This window comes from Actinia tenebrosa, unplaced genomic scaffold, assembly GCF_029948245.1.
Source record: "Actinia tenebrosa isolate PJP-AT-01 unplaced genomic scaffold, QUT_ActTen_1.0 PGA_scaffold15__27_contigs__length_11533743, whole genome shotgun sequence".
Classification (NCBI taxonomy): domain Eukaryota; kingdom Metazoa; phylum Cnidaria; class Anthozoa; order Actiniaria; family Actiniidae; genus Actinia; species Actinia tenebrosa.
The window spans coordinates 6,403,523-6,428,124 of record NW_028292575.1 but is presented as its reverse complement, the minus strand read 5'-3'; the positions used below and the strand labels follow the sequence as shown (position 1 = coordinate 6,428,124).

The 24,602-nt window shown below is 38.3% G+C and overlaps 2 protein-coding genes across 3 annotated transcripts; one reads left to right on the top strand and one right to left on the bottom strand.

The window, feature by feature from the left end:
• Positions 1–6,853: 6,853 nt before the first annotated feature.
• LOC116308344 (zinc finger SWIM domain-containing protein 5) lies at positions 6,854–15,538 on the top strand. 2 transcript variants are annotated; one of them, XM_031718749.2, is made up of 4 exons: positions 6,854–7,563; positions 11,605–12,116; positions 12,460–12,898; positions 13,334–15,538. In XM_031718749.2, the coding sequence occupies exons 1-4, from the start codon at positions 7,167–7,169 to the stop codon at positions 15,322–15,324; spliced, it is 3,339 nt and encodes a 1,112-aa protein (XP_031574609.2). In that variant the 5' UTR covers positions 6,854–7,166; the 3' UTR covers positions 15,325–15,538. The 2 variants fall into 2 exon arrangements, with proteins under 2 accessions (XP_031574609.2, XP_031574610.2); XM_031718750.2 differs by lacking the exon at positions 6,854–7,563 and adding an exon at positions 9,045–10,024 and having other exon boundaries at positions 13,334–15,537.
• Positions 15,539–18,246: 2,708 nt separating this feature from the next.
• LOC116308381 (DNA-directed RNA polymerases I, II, and III subunit RPABC1) lies at positions 18,247–24,601 on the bottom strand. The gene is made up of 8 exons (XM_031718786.2): positions 24,465–24,601; positions 23,836–23,924; positions 23,178–23,239; positions 22,804–22,861; positions 22,526–22,607; positions 22,108–22,188; positions 21,467–21,525; positions 18,247–20,379 (listed from the first exon to the last, which is right to left on the bottom strand). Exons 1-8 carry the CDS (start codon positions 24,519–24,521, stop codon positions 20,235–20,237), a joined length of 633 nt encoding a protein of 210 aa, XP_031574646.1. The 5' UTR covers positions 24,522–24,601; the 3' UTR covers positions 18,247–20,234.
• Between the last annotated feature and the right edge of the window lies 1 nt (position 24,602).

Here is a 24,602-nt window from a genome sequence, read left to right as displayed (position 1 = left end):
ATAAAAAAAAGGACAAAAAGTCCAGTACAAGAGGGTTTGTATTGAACTCACTGTGCGACTGAATTACTTACGAAAATAAGATTAAAAATCGTCGCCGATTATCATTTTGAGTTATAAAGTCCAAAGCCGATAAAGTGGGAGATCAAAATTTAATTCAATGTGAGTTATATTGTTCTTCGAATGTAGTTAGTCCACTTGTTATTGATTCCAGTTCATTTAGTGTGCCTTGGAGTAATTCATTCATTCATGGATCAACGCAATGCCTTAGCTAATGTGGCCTTCTTACTTAACCAATACTGACCGCCGATCGAGACCGCCTATATGCCTTAGTCCAATCTCACGAACCCGAAACTGAGCAAATTTTCTAGCGACACCACATAATTGCTTTCATAAAGCGAGTAAAGTTTTTTATAATCCCAAAGCCATAACAAAAGTTAAGTTTCATAAGTCATTTTTCTTCTAAAGAACGATTCTTGATTTTTCTCACAACATCAAAGCGAAAGCAAAAGCGATGATTTACCAAGCGAAAATCAATAACAAGAACAAAACTGCTGAAACGATAAGTGATTTGAAAGGCATAAGATGGACTCACGGAGATCAATATTAACCACAAATGATATTTATCACATTGAATTTGGAAAAAAACCCGTGTGAAGTGGTTTACTCTATATCATTGGGGAACCATTAGAATGGTTTCCGTTATACCACCGGATCGCACAGAAGAAAAAAATATACTGTACGAATAAAGAAATTAGGCTGTGTAAACACTATCTCGTTTTTATTGCTTTTAGTCTTGAATAGCGCTCGCCTCACCAAAAGTGTCGGCCTTATCTTGTTATTGTGTACGCTCAAAGCCATACTCTTGCCTCTGAGTTAAAAACGAAAAACGTATGCATTTAAAAAGGCCTTCGTCGAACAGAAAGCGCGAACTTGAACACAGTCAATCAGTTTCCCACGCGCGCTATCTCTTGATCAACAACGCTTGATAACTCTGTTTTTCTCCTCAATAACGACAGCTTTTTCCGTCCCAATCTCGAGTGAATACTGCTCGAATGTCTTAGATAGTTTTGTTTGAGCATTCAGTCCCGGAAATCATAACACACTCAAAATTAGATAACTGGGATGAAGACAGTTCCTTGCAGTGGAAACAAACTTTACGTCAAGTGCTGAGTCCTGACTTACTTTTGTTTGGATGTGAATCGTCGGATGCGTCAAGTTAGGCTTTCAGATGGATTGACAAAATTTATCAGCACAGCTGCCATCGTTCAAACTTTGTAGCGAAGGCCAAGCTGAGGTAGAGCAGCCAAAACATTATGCCGATGCGAACTTACCAACACGACTAAAACACAACCAAGTTTTCCGAGTAGTGCACGAGTGCACTGACTTTTTTCATGATCTTTCTTGCCAATAAAGATAATTCAAACCGTTTGTAGAGAAAGACTACTATGTAAAGCAGCCAATCTTATGGCGATGTCAACGAGCTTACCAACACTGACGACCAAAACACAAAAAAAAAACTCCCGAGCAGCGCAAGAGTAAAAAGTAGTCCTGACGTTTCACATGAAATTTCTGGCTAAGAACGATAGTTTAAGATTTGTAGGGAAAGACAACTAAGTAGAGCAGCCAAGCTTACCAACACGATCAAAACAGCACCAAGGCTCCCCAGTAGCGCACGGCGAGTAAAAATTAGTCTTGACTTTTTCATACAATTTCTTGCGGCAAGAACGACATATAGTCCAGACTTTGTAGAGAAAGATTGCTAAGTGGTCCTAAGTAGAGCAAGCTTATGCCGATAGTGCCAGCAAGCTTACCAACATCCACCAAAACTCACCGCACAATGCAAGTTTGAGTACTGATTTTTTAGTTAAAATTTTCGCGTCACTGAGGAAGTTACGCAAGGCTACAAAGTGGTTAATTTATTTTGCTAAGGTTTGGTTCACAAATCCGCTGTTACATCATAATTATCATAATATTATTATAATACTTTCAGCAAAAATGTTCATAAGTGCGATGCCATAGTTTCTGGACTTTTCTGCAAATTTCAAGTCCTTCTCTAGAAGCTAAACCAAACTGGGATTCACAATATAACTTAGCGAAAAATTATTGGTTCTTTTCAAAACGCTGGCTATTTCAAAGTTAGGATATAAAATTGATTTGTAGAAGAGCTAAGTTCAAGTTCACTTTACAAAATTTTCTTCGGGTTTCTTGTTCTTTTTTGTCGTAATTTCTAGTCATCTCAGCTCCCTAAAATGAATTTCTCTACTATTTATTCATTCGTCAGTCCTAGACTATGAAGTTTTAGAAAATTATTTTTTCTTAAGGCCGCTTTAGACGATACGATTTTCGCCTATAACTATCGTATACAACACGCTCGTGTCTGTCGTAGGCGAGTTGTAGGCTTGATTTATACGCTACGACTCGAGTCGTATAGGATGGCGCGAGAGTGTTGTATACAATAGTTGTAGGCGAAAATCGTACCGTCTAAACCGGCCTTTGGGATATATTATCTTGTGTATGAGAACACATATGAAATATATGCTCTTGTATCAAATTGTAGTAAGGGAGAGTACAGGCATGTATCATACTCTCATGAGCCACCATTACTGCGATTTGATTGGTGGAAAAAAGATGCGCTAACGAAAAACTGTTAACCCTGTCTAACATAGCATGCTGTTAAAGGCCGGCGATGCCAGGCACAGCAGTCCACGTACTCGCCTATCAGTAGAGTTAGTTAGATCTCTCCCTTGATTCGAGGGTTTTTCACCTAACTCACTTAATATTCCAATGCAATCTGTGAATTAGCTTATCAGTTCTTTAAGGGTTCGATCTGTGAGTTAGCCGCGCCCCGTGACTTAGATCAACACTCGATCAGTCAGATAGCAGCGTACTGATTTAGATCAGCCCAAAGGTTGTATCAGGGCTCTACTAATGAAACTGTTTTTATTCATTGCTTCATTGCTTTACCAAACCGAGTTGCTACAAGTTTATTAGCGCAATGGCTATGAAGTCGGGCTAGCCTCGAACACTTTAGAGACGAGGACGATTTTAGTGGTTGAAGCCGACTTGTGTTTGGTGTACAGAATAGCCTACGTGCAGCCGAACTAACTATACGAGAGAAAAGTCCGGCTGCACGCAGGCTATGTACAGAACGGTCGTAGCTGGTCGTTTAGGCGTTGGTTGCGAACTCCGCACTCAAAACACTGTACCAATATTTCTTTTTCGTCTACTCTTTTGTTAGCGCCCATAATAAACGAAGTCAAAGAGTCGGTTCTTCCTCTACACGGAGCGCGCACTTGTAGTCGTAATTGACAGCACTTGAATTGGACATGATAAATCGGTTATTAGACCATGCGGTGCCCCTCCCAGCCCTCCCCTTTCGCTAATTAGCAATAACATGTCGTTTATTTTCATTCTCGGAAATGTATATATTAGTATTACTTTACATGGCATTCATGAAACCATTAGAAAATTCAATTATTTTGCATTTTTTTTTTAAAGATCCATTTTCGTTTTCATTCCCCATTTTTGTTTCACTTTTCAGTGTTTTTCATTCATTTGTTCTAAGAAACGTGTTTTTGAGCTGTTTGCGAAGGTCGGAAACCATGTAAGTGGACAGCCAAGTCTAATACCTCGACGGAAATCATTTGAGTGCACAGTTCGGTTACTCCAACGGAAGGCATTTGAGTGCACGCCTATTTACATCCACAGGCTAATATCGGTGTTTTTCACCCAAATTTCTCACGAAATGACTATAATTCGATTTATAATGCCCTGAAGAGTCACTAGAAGAACAGGTTTTTGTCGCGAAAACGTTTGATTACAGAAGTGAACCTGAATACTCTTGGACGCTTGAAAGACTCAGGAACAAACTCTTTTCTTTTGATATTTAAATTTGGCTTGTTTGGTACGAGTATCAAGGAAGCTGGCTGACGTCGATCTTCAAGTGGGAAAAAATAAACCTTGGTTGTTATTGAGTCCTGCTTCAAAGTAATTGACGCATGAAAAGAATATTGTATTTTTTATTAGTTCGTAGAATACAATATCTCATCCAAAAGAAACATTATTTTCCACACAGTAGTAGAGAAAAGGCTGCTTAACAAATAAGACAATGAAAGGGCTCTATCGTTAAACCAAAACAACCCTAGTGAATAAAGAAAAACTTAGCATTTTCCGGTTACTATGGCTCGTACAGAAGTTACTAAGGGGCCACCTCAACGAAAACCATAAGACGAGTGTCTTGAGTTTTAAAAACTCGAGTCAAGAGGTTGACACAAAGAGAATCTCTCGAGCTTTCACGGTTAGGGTTTTGGTAGATGATAAATAACTCATGTTTCATATTGTCGTTTAGTTTCGAAGAGCCGGGTCTTCGCATTGGTATCTTCAGATGTCATTAATCACAAAAGTACTAACAACAGAGGTGCCGATAGTCGTGCCTACGTTGTATAAGGGCATAGTTAATATTGCTCTAGATAGGAGGGCTCCGCCGACTCTCAAATTATAGTCCGCTCTCAATGGGGGAAAAGTTATTTCAAAACATAAATTCACACTGGCGTGATGGGAATTTTGATTAAAAATACCTTTCTTCGTTTTTTTTAGAAACACAGTTCGCATAGAAGTCTCGCATGCTAACGCGGATTTTCGAATGAGTAAAGTTTGGTGTTGGAAAATAATTTCAGCACGTCAGTGAAGAAGTATCACTTCACGGTTACGGCACAGCATAATTTTTTAAATAAATATCTTCGCGCATATTTCCAATATCCACCAAGCTTGCTCCTAAATGCCATCTTTCATCGAGAATATTGAAATAAATAAGTTTAGATTCATAAAATTATTGTCCATCAATGGCTTAGCCGGTCCCCTAGTCGTTGAAAGACATCGATATCTACGACTTGAATGGCCTCTCAATAGTATTCAAATTTGAGCCTTTTGTACGTTGATTTAAAATCCCGTGTGACAGCAAATATATATATATATATGTATTTCACTCGACACGTCTTAGTGATTAATAAAGTGAATATTTCACCGCCACACGCGAGTCGACGTGTAATGATCGTTCGTCAACAAGGCCCGGAATAGGTCACTCTGCAATTCGTTCTATTTAATTAAGTGATATCTTCTTCACTTGAAAGGCCACAGGCTTTGGTATCGAGGGCTTTTGGTTGTTCTAAGAGCCGTAAAGTAATCATCCATGCCGTTGTCGCAAGTATGGTGGTCTTAGAATATTTTTTATAAGAATTTTGGCCCAGAAGGGTCGACAAACCCCCGACAAACAGATTTTTAAAGAAGCCTTCAAAGCTTACAGATTCACTCACAATGGATACGTGTACTAAAATTTCATAACAAAAACAATAAAAGTTTCGCCTTGCTGCATAAGCTAGCATATATAGAAACTACAGCATTAGTAATACGAATAAAATAAGATATCTCACCACGACTCACAGAATACTCTCTCTTAGTTCGAGTAAACATTACCATCGAATGCAAATAAATATCTCCAGCAGTCATGAAAGAAAACTCTACGAATCCAAAAAATGCCGGCTCGAAAAGCTAAGTTCTAAACTGCAAATCTTGTCGAAAATCATTCAAATCATTCTTTTTAAATAAACTTCTAAAAAAAACCGATAGAAAGGTCTTTTTTTCGTTCCCTCAGACAGGATAGAAGATTAGCTCTTCAGCCGATTAATGGAAAATTAACCGATACGGCGACTAGAAGTCTAGCTCCTCTGGGGTTGAAAATACCCCCTCGGTGGTGGCGCTGCAAGCGTAGTCTTGCTGACGCCAGTCCAGCCTAGTTTAACAAGTAACATTTCGGGATTTAATAACAAGGCCGGGAAATGCGACGCGGGGTGGCGTTCCTGTGGCTCACCAAAGTTTTCGAAATGCAACCAAATTGGACATTATGCTATGTTGGGGAGTAAAATGCAAGGAGAGAGGTCCTATTGTTCTTGGCGACATCAAGTCTGGCGATCACAAAAACACGACGCTCCCTGGAAGGCTAACAACGATAGTCGACAGGGACTGGGCTAGAGCTGATCCAGCACGTACTTCCGGTCTCGTGTTTAGTTTATATCGTAAAGCGATTTTGCGAGGATTTAAAAAATAAATTGAAATGGATTTTCTGAACTTGCTGAGTATTACTTGGAATCCATCAGACAGGCTTAGTGTGGGTATAAACAAACAAACGGTTTTGTCGCTTGCTTGCTTCGCACTTTTGTTATTTAACTTTCACAATTCTTATGGCGAGGAAGCATTGTGCGATCGGCGCCACAGAGCCGGTGACACTCACTCCTGGAGTGAAAAAAATGGTATCGATTCTAATATAAACCCGTTGTAACTCGCCAACCACTTATTCATCGAAAGGATTTGAGCTAGTTATGCCAAGATATGTTTTCCGATCATCTATCTAGATAAAAAATTTCTCTACGAATTTCAATAAAATTTGACTTCATTCTTCGCCGACGTAAACCTACATGACTTACTTACGAATGATCTCATCTTCATTCCTTGATAGATGACGTAAGTCCCTTTCTTGACATTTGGATTAATTTAATTAGAGAGTTAATGATTAGAAGCTGCCACTCACTGACTAGCGCACAACACGTGCGGCCAACTCGCAGACTAACTGTCGCCAAAATCATCAGTTTATCGTACGTAAAGTTGTCAAATGACAAACTCCCCAAGCCTTCAGCAAACCTTGCCATATTTGTTTTCCGATTCATACGAATCATCTATCTAATTCTCCTGCAGAATTTTATAGTCAATTTTGTTGTGTTGCCCAAAATAAAAAATAATTTTGTAAGAAAAAAATGGTTAATTTAGAACAAAATACAAAGTTTTACAAACGCTTGTTACACACACTTTATTCCCTGGAGTGAAGCTTACTTCCAGCTGTCATGTTACCAAGTAGGGAGAAACTAGACTTTGATCTAGTAGTTATAACAACGACAAGAGCACGAAAAATCATCTTTTCACGATAAATTGGAGCTCATACCATTACGAGATGGTTTTGAAGAGATCAGTTTTACGAATTGGTTGAGGAGAATGGAAACTTGAATTCACGAGACAAGTTGAGTTGAAGTGATGATGATAATTGATTCTGCTGTGAGTCTCCTAACGCTTCCAGGCCGTTGACCTCCTGGAGAGATGAATCCTTGTCACTAGTTATAATGTTTACAACCCACAGCGCATGCGTTCCAAGTTTAGTTCACCAAATGGATGGCTTGAGAAAACGTCGGAGGAGCAGCTCTCCGTGTACAAAATATCCAAAATGCAAGAAAATTCACACAGAATCCAAAACCTATCAGCCACTTTCGCTTCTTGATCTCAGCTCAAGATGTGTGGCTTCGAGAATCCCGTTTCAACGCGTAGAAGAGCAAATTGTGCGCGTTCCGGAGCCCGTACAGCTTAGAATTGTCTATTGGTCATTCCCCAGGAATGAGAAAGATATCTGTATGTATTCTTCTCTACACACTTCTTCCAGTCACACCGATATCAAAAGACTGCCGTTCCAGAAAGGCCTCACTCTCTTGGAAGAAAATTCAGTTCACGACGTTCTTCAAGTTGGTAAGTAAAGTTTCTTTCGTTTTTCCCTTTCCGTACCTATCCCCCTTTCTAAAACATCAACATCACTACCTTCGGGGTCCTGTAGGCTGAACAGGACAAAGTCAGGGGGAAATTTCATGTCTACTTTTGAGAATTTTTAACAGAAAATTATTTTCGTGGCTCAACTCTGGGATCTTTTGAATAAGATTTATTGTATATTTGTCACCTACAGATTGCTAGCGCCACACAGTCTACTAGGCTAGAGGCAATTTATTTGTATAAGTATCAAGACCGCACAGCCTTTATCAATATCCCAGGTTTAAAGGGGAAAAAATATAAAATTGCAGAATGAAAGTTGTTCGATAAATATCCTAAAAAGGTCTGAAATGGATTGTGAGATTCTTGTGTTTTTGGAATATTCTTTATATTCACCTTTACACCATATCAACTCCGTTTTCAACTCAATATATACTGACATTTAAAACTTATCCATGGATTCAAGGAAAACTAAATATAAATATATAAATGAGGAAAAATTCTAGAGAAACTCGCCCAGATATGGTTCAAGAAATTTGGGTTTTCCTAGCGATTAAGAGGATTATTTGAGTTATTTTGCCGGCGTACCGTGCTTGCTTTGTGTGGGGTAGCGCTATTCGGACAGTCTGGCGCCAGAGTCGCAAAACAGAAACGGGTACATCCTACTATACGCTTATTAGTCCTCGCAGCTTCAGTCATTTTTTTTCTTTTAACAACCTGCGATTCTTAACCTGTTTTTTATTGCCAACTCAATTTTTTGCTAATTTTTTTATTCGTTCTGTTATTTTAAAATCTTTTGGTTTTACTCTAGTTTCGGATGAAAGTAAGTTCTAATTATTTCTTGCTTCGCGCTGTGATCCAAAGCTATTTTTTAAAGCGTTTTCTCAGTACCAGCGCTTTGCTATGAATTAACAAGCCAAAATCTTCAAATCTTCTAATAACTTAGAGACAATTTAGCTTCTAACAAATCTGTCAGCCTGTCGCTCTGGTCAAATGGACAATCTTTAATATGCTTGGACGAGAGTGATTTCGGTCATACGACATTTTCTTTCCATTTTTACGTGTATTAATACGAGTTGGTTGATTAAACAGTTCTTATTTACAAGAGGAACTTACAGAAAAATTGAAATTTTGAACTGCGAAAGTGAAAAGGTTTAAAGAGTCTCAGGCAAACGTAATCGTTATCGCGAACGTTTTTCCTTTTTGCTGTAAAAGCACACTAAAATATCCTGACATTTACAGAGATAAAATATCTTATCGATCGAAAAATGTTTGAAAAATAGCCTTGCAAAAATATTTGGATTAAAAATTTTAGAAGAAAAACATAAAAAAATACGAAACTTTATAAAAAGTTTTAACCACGTACACGACTTTTGCGGTTTGAAAAATATGTTTTTTTCCTCAGTTTTTTTCTGTAATAATTTCCGGCAAATATTCTAGATTTTAGTTTTGTTGGGTTTTTAGGAGGTTTCACTTTTAGTGTTATATAGTGTTTAGCGATACTCTATAAGCGGAGTGAGGTTTTTGTACTACGGCGACAGAATGTCTGGCATATTAACCCCCCACGTCATATAAGACCTCTATTGGAATCCCTCTCGATGTCTTGATTTTGAAGCTATTGTTTCTTTAGCCTCATACATTCTCTACATCAGACTGTATAAAAATCACTCTAGAGCGACATTCGTGTTCTACTCTGCTCTCGCATTCTATGAGCCACTCATGTCTTCCCAGATCATTGAACTGGATAAGTAGATTGTATATAAAACTAGTTGATTGGGAGAGTGTGTTGTAAAGTGCCGGTCTAGATCAGGGACAGGACCCGCGGAAGCGAATAAGGAAACGAAAAACGACTTTCAAAATACACAAAAAATGTTATTTTGGATTTGTTACGAAGTGCCTCTTTTTCTCTGCGGCTATTTGTGAGAAAGATTTTTTAGGGTTTTTTTGCGAGCGCTGTTTGTAGATGTTCTAGATATTGGCGCCGCTTTGTGTTGTAATTTGAAAGATTACTGCGTTGGCCATGCATATTGTTTTCTTTGCATTGGTTTAAGAGCACCAAAAGGTGTCAAAATTCATTGAAATTCATTGTAACTGCTTTACTTAAGAGAGAACAAGGTACTGCGTTTGCATAATCATTAATTTTGATGGTGTTCATTGTAAAAATGTTCTCCAAAAATTCACAAAACTCCTCTAAAGCGACTTAGATTTACATCGAATTTTCATGGTTAAAACGTTAGAAAGTGAAAAGTTGGGGTTTTTTTTCGTTTTCGATATTCGTATCGAAACTTAATTTTCGTTATGTATTGTCTTGTGGCGTCTCAACATGGTCATGCCAGTAGCTCTAGTCCGGTTTAGTTATCAAGACAAAGAAACGAGCTAAAAGGATCTTACAATCATGCTCGTCGGTGGAGACGGTCAGTCTATAGAGCCCCTGATGTTGATAAAGGTAACACTAAAACAGCCTTATTAAAATGGAAAGTTCAACAGTGTTTTGCAAGTGGCTGACAGCCTGAATAGCAATGTTAATGCTGGAGAACAAAAACGCTTGTTTTGCAACACAAAGAATCAATGGCAGAGTGTTTGTCAGTGTCATAAGACATTAGCTAACTCGTTACGAGTGTAAATTCAAAGCGTTAGGCTTAAGACTTGGAAATGTATTATCGTAAATGCATTGAGCCTAAGGCTATGGGTCCACGAGTCTTACAGAAGCCTTTTCAATACCAGATCGTTAGGCTGTCTGTGGGCGGTGTCCGACGCATTTAGATGGACACCTCCCAAAGCTTTTTATTTCAAATCATCTTCAGTGACCACGAAATTGGTACTTCATGGACTCAACATCCTCCCTTTTCTATAAATATTACTAAAGCAAATTTGTAGCTGTGAAGAAAATTAAAATGACCACGAAAGGATAAGAAAAAGAGGCAGAAACGAAGCCATCAATTTGACAGTCAAGATGCTATCAAATTAGTTTAAAGAAAGAAAGAATTAAGCTAGTCCTCGGGGCTATTAATTTTTGAAATTCTAAAAGAAACAATGAGTGCAAATGAAAAATAATAGACCTCCTTCTGAAGCCGGCACTTTCAAGTTTCGCCGTCGAGGTTTCACCTCTCAGTAAGAACCAGAAGGATCATTAGAATCGTTCTAGTTGGTATATTTGCGAGATTTCATTTTTTGTCTAGAACTCAAGTTGCTGTGGCGATGTTTTTGCCTCACACTGTGAACTGTGTAACGTTGATGTATTGCGGGATTTCCATTGATGGCACATTTTCTAATTCCAATCCCGGTCTTTGAGCTTTTATGGTACAAATAAGAGGTTAAATGCAAGGCTTGGGGTCCATCGGAGCTAGACTGACTGGAGACGTGTCTTAGTGTAAAGGGATTACAGGTGGTCCGGTCTGGTCAGACATACTGGCGACTCAATTGACATCTAATTGTGAGTGGTTTGGGAGATGAAAGATTGCGGTATTTTCGGGGATCATGGCTATGAAGTGGTGGTGTTGAGTTGTGGATGTTATTAAGGCGATTAACTTGTAACTGTCAGTGCAATAAGACTTAAATATCATGGCAAAACAATGACTATAGTATAGAAAAAAGCACAATGAATACGATTCTATTCTAACCTAAGCCGAAAAAGAAGTAACTTTGCGTGCATCTCTAGGGATGACAAATATGACAAATTCTCTCAGTCATATACGACACTTAACTGAGCATTTTCCCCTCCACGTTCTTAAAACGCCGTTCACCGTACAACTCTATTGACGTTTTTCCTATTCCTATATATAGTTTATATCGTGAAAAAATATATGCAGAATGCATCGTGAGGTATTGAACAGCCACAGCTTTGACTACTGGACTGGAAAGCATAAAAATCAAACATGCTCTTTGCCACATAAGTAGTTTCTTTTACTCCTAGCCCCAGAACGTGCTCAAGGCTTCTTTTGCGAACAAATATTATCAACGTTATTAATTTAGAATTGTTTTAATTTGTCATTCTTATTAATGTTCACTTTTCTCGTCTCTCTACAGGTTTCAGTTTGAGTGGGAAAGTAATTGAAGTAGAAGAGACCCGCTATGGACAGCAAAAAGAAGAATTCAGTGTATCGATCAGCTTTGACCGATGCAAGATCACTTCGGTTTCTTGTTCCTGTGGCACGAAGGACATTCTCTGGTGTTCGCACGTCGTCGCTCTCTCCTTATTTCGCATTCGATTCCCTCAACGGGTTACGCTCCGAATTCCGATATCAGAGACTCTCTCACAAATGAACAGAGATCAGCTTCAAAAACTTGTACAGTATTTACTATCAGAACATCATTCCGACGTTTTACCGACGACTCAACGACTAGCAGACGAAATACTCAAGAAGAGTTCAGAAATTAATCAAGTTGCGGGTGCTCCAGATCCGACTGCGGGAGCGAGTGTAGACGATGATAACTGCTGGCATTTAGACGCCGAGCAAGTTAGGGATCAAGTTCGAAGTTATTTATCACAAAATGGACATTGTAATAGCGGTAGACAACTACTTTCCATGTTTGCAAAGGTATGTAGATAAAGCTGGTTGTGTTGGTGTTTCTTTTGTTGGTTGAGGTATTTTGGGCGATGCCGGGCTTGATATTTTGATTGTTTTTAAAGAGGCGACCTTGCTTTACGACTGATGCACCAACAAACCCATTACCGTCAATCCATTATCAAACAAGAATTCAGGAATGCCATTTCAAATCCATCTAAGGTTGTCAAAAACAAGCAAATAAAGTCAACAGAGTAATAGTAGATTTTTGAGGTTGTTGGTTTAGATTGGGCCTATTGTAAACCCTTTTCTGTCATGACTTTTAGCTTTTACAGTTTTAACTTGTGTTTTTAACGAATTTCCTGCTTGTTTTCAGGTGCGTGAAATGCTTCGCGTCCATGACAAGAATGGTTCGCGCATGCTCAAGTTAATCACCGAACAATTCCTTGAAGATCCACGGCTGCAGATCTGGAAGCAACAAGGAACCTCAATGAACGACAAATGTCGTCAATTGTGGGATCAGCTCGGTGCGCTGTGGGTCTGTGTTGTGTTGAACCCAAACTGCACTCAATCAGAAAAGGCCGTGTGGAAGGAACAACTGGAGGACTGGAGTCAAAGGGATGTTTGTCCGATGGAAAATCCTGATGCTTCTGATGAAACGAGCAGCGAGAATTCCGAAGTACGAGGGCTCAAAGCCAAAAGAACTGTCTTCTCAAGGGCTATTCAAACATGTAGTCTTGACTGGAAGGATAGCAAGCTGCAGAAGATCATTGGGAATTCTGGAGAATGTGACGAAGGATATTTTATTTGGTCAGGTACGTTGGGCAAACCATTTGTGTGTTTAAGTATGACATGTAAGACAGGGGAGATAAAGAGAAAGGACAGCTGAGGGAAACGTCTTTCTCACTACAAGTCATTCTTCAAACTTTATATAAATAGGGTTTGGAAGATCACCTGCATTTTTCTTACTGAAAAATAAATGAATAAAGTTCTCCAAAAACCAAACTTTTTTTACGGAACCCACAACTTCTGGGCCAATCAAAGCCAGGGCATGACTTACTCACAGATCAAATTGGAATTTCACTAGCATGTTGGCTTTTAGGGAGGAAGGCAAATCGGAAAGACCATAGAGCCTGGCAAACTCTTCTCGCATTGTATCCTGAGTTCCCACATGTGAGAGTGGAGTGCAAATACCGTTACACCATTCTTGATTCACAAACTCTAACCTTAACTTTTTATCAACCCAACAGAGGATGTCCCAGTAGCGGCAGCAAGAGTTGATGCTCTTCGCGCTCATGGATACCCAACAGAGGCTTTGCGTTTGGCCCTTGCCGTGGCTCGAGGAATGCAGGAAGAACAATCCCACAAGTATCACAAAATGGAAGAACTTGTTGAACGATACGGTGAACATGAACTCGAAAAACGTCTGTACGAGGACGCTAACGATGATGAACTCGTCGAAGGATGGATTGGCCATCCTCTTGACCCCATCGTTGTGTTGTACGATACTCTGATCGAAGCGTCTACGGAAGATGTATCCGCTAATGATCAAGATACTCAGTCGGAGGACTCGAACTGTACGGTATACAAGAGTTCTCAACAGGACGTGAAGAAATTCGTCCATATTTTGACTTCAGGACGAGTTGATGAGGAAGAAAGTTACTTGACTTTAGCTGTAGAAGTAGCGATGATGGGACTTGGGCAGCAGCGTACAATGCCCAATGGTTTCTACTTCCAGGACAAGACATGCAGACAGGAGGAACATCTGATCGCTCAACTAAGTCTTCTCACTATGGACTCCAAGTTATATAGTGTTTTACGGCGTCAGACGGAGTTGCTGTTAGGAGGAGGACCTTTTAGTGGTCTTGGACTTGGGATTAATCATCGTAGTGTACCAATGCACACATTCGCAAGGTTCTTATTCAACATTTTTATCTCAAAGGACTCTGAACTCGCTTATCGTGTGGGACTAAGAGCTATGAGGTTCCTTGTGTTGGATTCCATTGCAGATGCAGAGGATCGAGGACTTGAAGTCATGCGCACTAGTCTTACACGGTGGTATACTCTTGGACATTTAGAGTCACAACAGTGTGAGCTCGCATTATGCATGCTTAGCGCTTCTAAAGGAGATAAGAAGAGAATGAGAGAAGTGCTTCAAAATATTCAAGCCCATGTACATTCTGCTTCACAACTGTTCCGTCTAGCTCAGGATGCGTTGAAACTGGCAGGGGTCAGCGGCAGTCTACTAGAAAGTTGTCGTGATCACGAGATGTTACACGTTGCCATGGAGCTAGGACTGCAAGTACTGAGGATGACATTGGAGTCGTCGAACTGGAGAAGGCACGAAATGGTGCAGTGGTCGATAGAATGTGCGATTGAACTCGGAACGTCTGCTCTCAGTACAATAATGAAAAACTGGAGCAAACTGTTCTCGCCAACCGAAGCGACTTCTGTTGTAGCAGCGAACGTAATGGCGCCGTCAACAGCTATAAGACTCAAGCTGACTATGGTAGAAAAAGAAGCACTTCATTGTTGTGCCAGGGCTCTTGCTCTGCAGTGTGCTAGCCGAGAACCCAAATATTGTTGCCTACCTGCCTTGGCCCTTTGCGAAAAGGACCCTATTGCATTTGAGGCTGCATATAGACTCGTGCTGGAGACAGCAGCCAATATCACACCAACCCAACTCTTTGCTATTGCTCGATACATGGAACACAGGAACTTTAGCCAGCGGGCGTTTCGACTTGCCATTCTTGCGGTCAAACACTCAACTCTGGCATTCAACCAAGACTCTCATCCTTCAATTGGAGATATTCAATGGACTTGTGCACTTGCACACTCTCTGGGCCGTGAGGAGCTCAGTAAGGTCATCCCGCTTATCGTCAAGGCTGTTCACTGTCCTACGGTTTTGTCAGACATTTTATTCCGCTGTGCCTTTGCGCGCGGAAGCCCAGATCCCGGATGTGCACGCGCGTTTGGCAAATTCGCGCTGTGCGACGAGGAGCCATTGAATCAACTCCTGGAATGCACCATCAATGCTTACGTGAATACAGTTCACTCCAGACTTAATCACATCAGTCCAAGACACTACGGGGACTTCATAGACTTTCTGAGAAAAGCGAAAGAAGTTTTTGAACTCGCTGAAGACGGTTCACACCGCTTCAACGCTCTGATTAACAACATGAAAGTACTTTACAAAGGAAAGAAAAAGCTAGTACAGTTAATTCGACAAAAAATAGGCTAAATAATGATAAACAAATAATGATTTAGGAATTGATAATATTTATTTTGAAATTTCTACTCGCGTTACCATGGAGAGGGGATATGAATACTTATAATAAATAATCATGCAAAAAATTGTCTTTTTCTCTTGAGATCGTGCTCTCTAGCCCTTTCTCTCTCTAAATTATTACGCGAAAGCAACAAATATGTAAAAAGAATTAATAAATTTTTAAAAAATAAGAAAATAAATATATTTGAATTAAACAAATTGCGTGTTTTGGTATTCGTAATTCTGTTGGTGAATGCCACGACAAGTTCGAAGGTTTGAAGGAACTCAAATATCTTTCACCAAAACGCATCAAAGGTTTAAAACCTAGTTCAGTTATTGCTACGGAATCGGAGTCGGAAGCAGCTTATGACAAAGTAAAAAACTAGGGATCGGAGTCAGAAGCGTATCTTGCAGAATTTGCTTGGCTTTACTGGCTTACGATGAACTGCTTCCGATCCCGACTCAATTCCGACTCCAATTCCTATCGATTCCGACTCCAATTCCGATCGATTCCGATTCCGTCGCAAGTGAAAACCATGCAGAATCCTGCATAACACGATTATTTTCAGCCGTGCATTTCACGACCCAGACGATCGCGATGTCCTTTAAGTAGGAAATCACAATGACTTATTTAAAAAATAGTCGATTCCTTTTCCTTTACATTCTCGTTTGGATGCTCTGCATGTGCTGAACAAGCGGCACCGATGCATGAAGAGGGAAACCATCTGGAAACCATTAAAGTGTCATGGTATTTAACGTCCCCCGATTATTCCAAACTTTACCTAATGTCCGTGTCAACTCGTTAGTCTCCAGTGTTGAATTAGCTATTTTAAGCCCCATGGCAAACCGGTAGGGGAGAAGGAGAAAGTGTTGAGAGAAAGTACAAACCGGATATCGAATTGATAGGAAACTGCTTGCGTGAGCTTCTAGAAAATTGCAACGGAATTATTTGCGTCGATCCAATTAAGGCGAAACAAACGAAGCCCTTAAACTCGGCGAAGCAAAAATCAAAGGTTTAAAAATGAATCGCTTTTTTATTGCTGTATTTTAAGAGGAAAATGACCTTCGAAATCCGGTCAGAACGGTTAGTAGAATCGACATCAACCAAGGTTTATAGTATACCCGGTGCCAACCAGTATCCCACAAATTAAAAAGTTTACCAAGATGGGATTTTCTTCCGAGTACGCTGTAATTGGTTTTTCTAAGATCACCCCCAGCATCGACAGGATATAAAGAACATTTGGCCTTCCTGTGGCTTTCTCAAGCAAGTTTGATTCATTGAATATTTGGGTAAGGGAGCCTTGGTGGTAGGGGCCGATACGAAGAAACCTCTGATAGGTCCGTTTAACTTTTATTTCTTTGTTGATCGATCTTGTGAGTCAGACGTATCGTTGTTGTGGCTTTGTCTTTGATGTTTAAAAAAAAACTTGTTGAACCACTTGTCATTAATTTTTCACAACGACTTGTGAGAGGCAAAAAAAATATTTATAGGCGATAAAAAACTGAAGAGTGATAAAAAAAGAAAGACAAGGAAAGAAAGAAGGGATGATATAGAGGAAAGAAAGAAAAATAAAAGGGAAGAAAAAAGAACGAACGAACGAAAAAGAAAAATTACGTGAATTTCTACATCATGCTGATTTATGTGCTATTTGGCAGCAACAATGGTATATGGTGTAAGATTATGGCAAAAAGATAGAAGAAGAAGTGAAAAAGAACTAAATGGGAGAGAAGGAACAGAGAAAAAAGTGAAATAAAGAGAAAAAATGGCGAAAGACTTCACACAATCGAGCTGTTAACGAATCAATTGTTTAGGATTTTCGTTGTCTCACGTGGGAGCAAACTACACGCAAGGTCTTATCTGCCCAGCAGGATACCAAACCATTGAACGCTCTTCAAACAAACTCCTTCATCTGATCTCATTTATCAGGCCGAACCCCTGGCAATGTTTTCATAACTATCGATTGTTCGTGTACGCTCTCTCTAGCCCCACCGAGTGCATTTATACTTCTATATGATATGGATATTGTTAAGGAAAGTCATTAGTTTGTTAGCAACGTCATGGTTAGGCCCTCCGCGTTGAGGGTAATTTAATTTTCAAGGAGAAAAAAGATGTTTTCCCCCCTAACATATATTAAGATAGGTTTTTTAATCCCCACCTGTTGAGGACAAGAAGATGAAAAATATAACTCTGAAATTTTGTGCCAAGAAAAAAAGAATAAATAATTTGATTTTAGGAATCTAGTAAATTTGGAGGTAAAGGAAATTGAGATAAAAGCACACAAAAAAGTGACAATTAACTTATATGATGGAGAAAATATAGCCTATGTAAAGGATAGGTTTTCATTCAAAAGTTATTGTCCTTAAAAGATAATAAATGGTTTAGTGTTGATATGTATTCATGCAATTCACTTGTAAGGCATAATACATAACCATTTAATAGCGATGTAAATATCAAACTGAATTCTAAAAGAAAATAAAATGAATGAATAAGAAAATGAAATTATAAAGAAGAAAAAGAAGATTCTGGAAGAAAAAAGAAAAAGAAAGAAAAAGTATCCTATACCACCGTAGAAATGACTGCTAACGAGTGAAAATATAAATATCAAACAAAAGAAATTTAAAGAATAGGAAAGAGAAAACAAGCGGAAAAATTTTCTATCAAGTCTAATAACACCGTGGAAACAACAAAGTGACAGTTTTAGAAGTTCACGTATTAGTTTCCAATAATTGTTCGCGACATTTTACGGCCGTTCTTTATTAGAACACTAGATTTTTTTTCAAATTACTTTATATTTTTTTAGCTTTTAATATCGAGTTTTAGAAATAGCCTAGAACAGTTTTAAAAAATGGTCTTAGTACGATAAAGACAACAATACATTGAGCACTTCATTGGTGCGTGGTTTCGTACACATTTTATTTTTGACGTGCTTAAAAATTGAACGTTTGGCCCTGAGAAAACAAATAGAAAACTAGTTTTCGAAGTTGCAGGTTAATGACAAAACAATCTGCGTGACGCCTTTTCGGTAGATATCTGATAAAACTACCTGTTTCTCGCACAATTATTTGTTGTTTGGTATATTGCTCAACTTCTTCAATTTTCGGCAAAGTAAAAAGGAATATTCAAGTGATATATCTATCTGTTATTTACGAGGTATATAATTGAAATATCATTGATCTGTCTGTAAATCGATAGACCAAAGCCTTTTATTCATTTTTTTTAGAAACATTTCAACTTTCTTCTATTAGGCCTGTGGGTCGCTACGCACACTTTCTCGGGCTTTGGTCTTTCTTTATAAAACCTTCAAAGGGCTGAATTCAGTAATACATTTTTGATTGGCCGAATCCAAATGAAACAAAGAATTCTACAAGTTTATGAGGCAGAGTACAACATGACAAGTGGTCTATACAACATGAGCACATTGTATATTGACGGCTTTTTCAGAAAATACAATACAGTATTCAATATATACCTGCTATGTCAGTCAAAAGGTGGAAAAAGGACTTATTGAAAAAACATAGGATACGCTAAAAAAAAACCACCTGTATACAAGTCAATATGCAATATTTATATATATATACTTGCTCTGTCAGTCAGCAGGTGGGTAAAGGACGTATATTGACAAGCTGTTTAGTAAGCATGGAATACGATAAAAATCCACCTGTATACAAGTCAATATCCAATATTTATATCTGCTCTGTCAGTCAGCAGGTGGATAATGGGACGTATATTGACAAGCTGTTTAGTAAGCATGGAATACGATAAAAATCCACCTGTATTCTTCGTTTGCAATAGACGTCATAGCCGCCATGTTGGAAAAATTTGACAAAAGATTTTTCAATGAATTCTTTTGTTATATCTTCCAACATGGCGGACATCCCTTTTGTTATTGTGCTCTCTTGGGATTGATTGCAAACCAAGAATACAAGTCAATATCCAATATTAATATCTGCTCTGTCAGTCAGCAGGTGGTGGGTAAAGGACATATATTGACAAGCTGTTTAGTAAACATGGAATACGATAAAAATCCACCTGTACTCGAGTCAATGGAACTCAAGGTCAACAAGTTACCACCTGTTGTTTCATTTACGGTTCCGACTCTTCTTAGCTAGTATTGCTATGTACAACAAGCTCTAAAAATTAGCTAGAATTCATGGGGTGCATCTACATGACTCAAAATCCCTAGAGATATAAATAACAATGAAACAGCCACCATGTTGGTTAACAAAAGAAGCTTTACGAGGAATGCTTTGTTATCGTCAACCAACATGGCAACAAATATCCAAAATGCAGCCAAAAAATATTTCAGTACTCTGATCTCGAGAAAGTAGTTTATATTTTGTTTAAATTGTCTAATGTCTTAAGATATTTTCACAGCAAAACTTATGCAATGAAGATTAGATCGCTAGTAAGGACTATGAATGCATCACAAGTCAATTGCTGGGTTTCACTTGATGTTGCTTTCTGTCTCATGAAGAACGTTCTCTTCTGAATAGCAATTTTTCGATAGAATTCTTTTTGGCTGACAGCACATGGCGGTCAGTGTTTGACAACCATTTGTAGCAGATAATGAGATTCAAAGAGTTTCATCAACTGTTTGAAACCCAGTAAAAGCTCCCTTGCAGCAATTTCCAAAGCAGCTCAATTCAGAAGGCAAAACAATGAAATTCATTTCTCACTACTGCAAAACTATATATATTTTTTGTCAATGTTGAGTTGCATTGGGAATAAGTTGTAAGAGATAGGGTCTCTATATGTGATATTGACCTACTGAGATTCCCATTGAGATTTCAGTAAGTTTCCAAGGTCTACAAGTGCGACATTTGACCTTCAGTTAATATTATATACATTATGTTAATAAGTGATATTGACATCCTGGTCGTTTTCAAACAACCAGTCTATAAGTGATGTATCGGCCTGCTGTCTCAGATGGTCGAATAATCTTGACCACCTGGCCTCGTTTAAGACCAAAGTACCTAGCAACAGGGTCACCAACCTGGATACGAGGCAGTTGATGCTCCTTTAATTTACTGGTAAAATGTTAAGGAAATATTTTTTAAATGTAAATAGATTCCAAAATATTTGAACCACGTTCTCTAGCTTCTATAGGAAAAATATATAAAATAAAAAATTTACTTTCTTTGCTTATCATACCTCCAGGAGGGCCATCCGCCCTGGATTATCCTTTTTAATAACCTGAAGTTAGCACAAACTGTGAACAGTTGAATGTCAAGTCTCAACATGGTTGATTAAACATAACATCATTTTAAAATCCTAAATGTATACTTGTGCACTACAATTATAAGTGTGCGCAGGTATGCTGTGAGTGAATTTGTTTTTCCATAATGTAGTGACTTTTATTATCATCATTATCTCCATCCTTTATCAATGTTATTACCAGGACCACTTGAGCAACAGTTTCATCATCATCGTTGTTATAAACATCACCATCATTACCATCGTCATCATCATTATCATTACCATCACACCACCACCATCATCATCATCACTATCATCATCATAATCACCATCATTACCATCAGCATCATCATTACCATCAGCATATATTACCATCACTATCACTATCACACCACCACCATCATCATCATCACTATCATCATCATAATCACCATCATCAGCACCATCATTACCATCAGCACATCATTACCACCACCATCATCACTGTCACTATCACACCACCACCATCATCATCACTATCATCATCACCATCACACCACCACCATCATCATCACTATCGTCATCACACCACCACCATCATCATCACTATCATCAGCATCAAACCACCACCATCATCATCATTATCACCATCACACCATCATTATCACTATCACCATCATCACCATCACCATCACTATCATCATCATCATCAATCAACATCATTACCATCATCAGTATTATCATTGCCATCAGCATCATCATCAGCATCACACCACCACCATCATTACCATCAGCACCATCATTACCATCAGCATCACCATTACCATCATCATAATCACTATCATCATCATCCTTCTTGTCGTTTTCATCATCGTCTTCATCATCAGTATTACTATTTGCCATAACCTCATTAACCAGAAGTTAACTGACAAAGGATACTATCTTAGTAACAATTCTTGCTTTTCTTCGGGCGTCATAACAACATGTTCTGGAACAAGCTGCAAGCCAAAAAAATATTTAATTTTAAATAAACTTGCTTTAGAAGGAGGGGGAAAGGTCAAGTAGGTGGCTTTTACTTCTACAGTCCGTGTACTTTAAACTAATATTTACTAAATCTTGTCATCTCTTTTCTGTCTATACTCACAGCCAAAAATAATGGCCTATCAATGGAATGTCAGTGTCTGGCAGAAAGTGACACTTGTCTGGTTAAATACCTCTTAGACCAGCTGTTCATTTGATTGGTCACAATGACTGGTCAATTTTGATTAGTCAGATGTACCCAGGTTTTATGTCTTCTCATTGAGCAGCCATAATTTTTAGATTTTAGTGTATAAAACTTTGAATGGTGCCTTCTCCCACACACACATGCTTTGTTGGGTTTGTGTATGAGAATATAATGAAACATATATTTGTACTGTGGCTGTAATGTATCAAATTGAGCTGATCCTCGCATTATATGAAGCAACTTATGCAGCTGCAAAAGACTCAGAAAAAATTCTTTGTTTGGTACTCTAGAGACCTTATTTAAAGTATTTCATTGTGATATTTAAAAAAATCAAGATAATTTTTCTATTTTTTACCTCGTGCTCAGTAATGTTAACCATTAGTTCAGCTTCTACAAACTGCTCTAGTATATACTTTGGAGCCATATCAACTAATGCCTGTTGTTTGAAAAAAAATTGAAATCAAATTAGACAGTTGGGCCCCACCTTACAGTCACCCTGTTACAGTACTTCCCAACCACACTGTCAAGACAATCATTACCCTCAAAAACAAGGAAGAGTGATTTTCTACTTTTGGCAACAATTACATATTAATTATAATATACAATTACATCCGCTGCACCAGGTAAACACTCTTGCAGCTTCTGTTGCAATACTGTTGTGAGACAAGTTGCAGGAAAAATAATTGCTCCATGTGATCATGCCTTAAAGAAATGAAGAGCTGCATGAAGCAAGTTTGAGCTCTGCGTACAATGAATGGAAGAGTCAAACATACCTGTTTGGCTGATGGTGTCATTCCTAACTGTACTACAATAATTGCTCTGTTTATATTTTCTTCTTGCATTCTCTGACAATATCTACCACACAAAGAATAAATAAAATGGAATTTCATGAACAGAAAACAAAAAGAACAAGATGAAAGACAAGAAGGAGATGGTAAATACATTGCATCTTTTCATGATTAAAACCTTTCTACATGGTTAAAAATATGTCAACAATAAAAGGATCCACAACATATAGACATCTGATTTTCAGCATCAGTCTTTGACTTACAGTTTTATAGTTTTGATGCCAACTTTTGGTTCTTCAGGAAAGAACACAAACATCTGATCTGTAAGGAATTAAAGTTCTTCACCGTCAAACTAAATCTGCTCTAATGTGATATACAAATACTGTCACTAGAGTAATTTTAGAGGCAAGACATACACCAGGGTAGTAACTTTACTTGCCTGTGAAAAAATGGTGAGCATAATACATAGTATAAGACACTTATTCCATTGTTTTGTTTTACTTTGACTGTTACAAGGTACATGTAAGCTCCTTATTTACAACCTTGTTCACAGATAAGTTAGTAATATTTACTCTATTGAAAGTCTGGGTAAGGAGAAATATTGTTTAAAGGAGAGGATTGTTGTTTGTTGTTTTACCTGTTGGATCGTCGTTATGAGCAACAAGAATGGACAGGTCACTTCTTGATGGTCTTCCTTCACTAAATGATAACAACATTATGATATGCTATATTATTTATTATAGGATTTACTGAGATTGGCTGAGATCATTCATCCAATCCCTGATAACGAGTGAACCTGACATGATAACTGTTTATCTGTAGTTTTTTCTGCAGATAATACAATTATTATGATGTCAACTTCATTCAAGTTCAGAAGTAAATCTTTGTTCTTAAATCGTAGCTCACAAAATGTTAAATGATTATTGAATTTGGTATTGGCACAATGTTGTAAATTATCAAGACCATAATTTGCCCAGTCTCGTCCAATAAAGCTTGAGTCATACTAGCGTATGAATCGTAATCGCAAGCATATGCAGACTCAGTAGTGTACTGCTCATTAACAGCGTTAGTCTTTTTTGCACCTACAGTAGGTGAGTAATGTGAGTATACATATGTTGCTTTAGATTCAGATTCTGGCACTAGTGTAAACGAGGCTTAACTGTTTAATATTCACATTTACAGCTATGGACTGCACTCTACTTAGGGTGGAATAGGGAAGGATAATCCCCCTTCCCCCCTCCCCCTCTGTGGCCCCTGAATGAGCTCCATTCAGTTTATCACATATCACATTTTACCTTGGACGATCTCCAAACTGTTCTTTAAACTGTTCTAATGTTTGGTCCAATTCATCTTGAGTGACAAGATACCCTCTGTCATGACACATCTGATACACAAACGTTATAGTCAGAAATAATCCAATCTTCCCTGCATTCATGATATAATTCCACTAGTTTGGATCAGTTTCTGATAGGAGTAACAACCAAAAAAGGGGCCACTGTAGTAGTACGCTGTACTTTACCACTCTTTTCACTGCTACGCACTCATCGAGACGACAGTCGCTACAGGGAAATAGGGCAATACATTGCTGCCAATCAAAGAATATAAAGGTAACGACCAATTTATTTGATTAACGGAAGTGTATGATCAGCGAGTAGCAATGAAGAGTGGTAATATAAGACTTGCATACAGTTGATATACAAACTTGAAAGAAGTGTTGAAAAGAGTTGCAATACTTACGAGAAGAACTCATAAAACCCTGCCGATCTTCGTTCAAAATAGTTTTGTATTAATAACCTGAGTTTTTATCCAATTTTTCAAGAATGATTCTCATTTCACAAGCAAAATCACTCGTCAAATAATGAAAAGACAAATTTATACTAGAAGCGATCTCGCGTCATTTGAGCCATAACAGTGTAAAACCAACCTGCATGACGGTCTTTCGTATCCTCCAGAACCTATACGTTAGTTCAGTATCATCCATTATAGAATAGATCGGTTAAAAAACAGAGAAAAACTAAAGACACTTGAACAACAACAGAAAAGTTTAGTTGTTACTTGACAT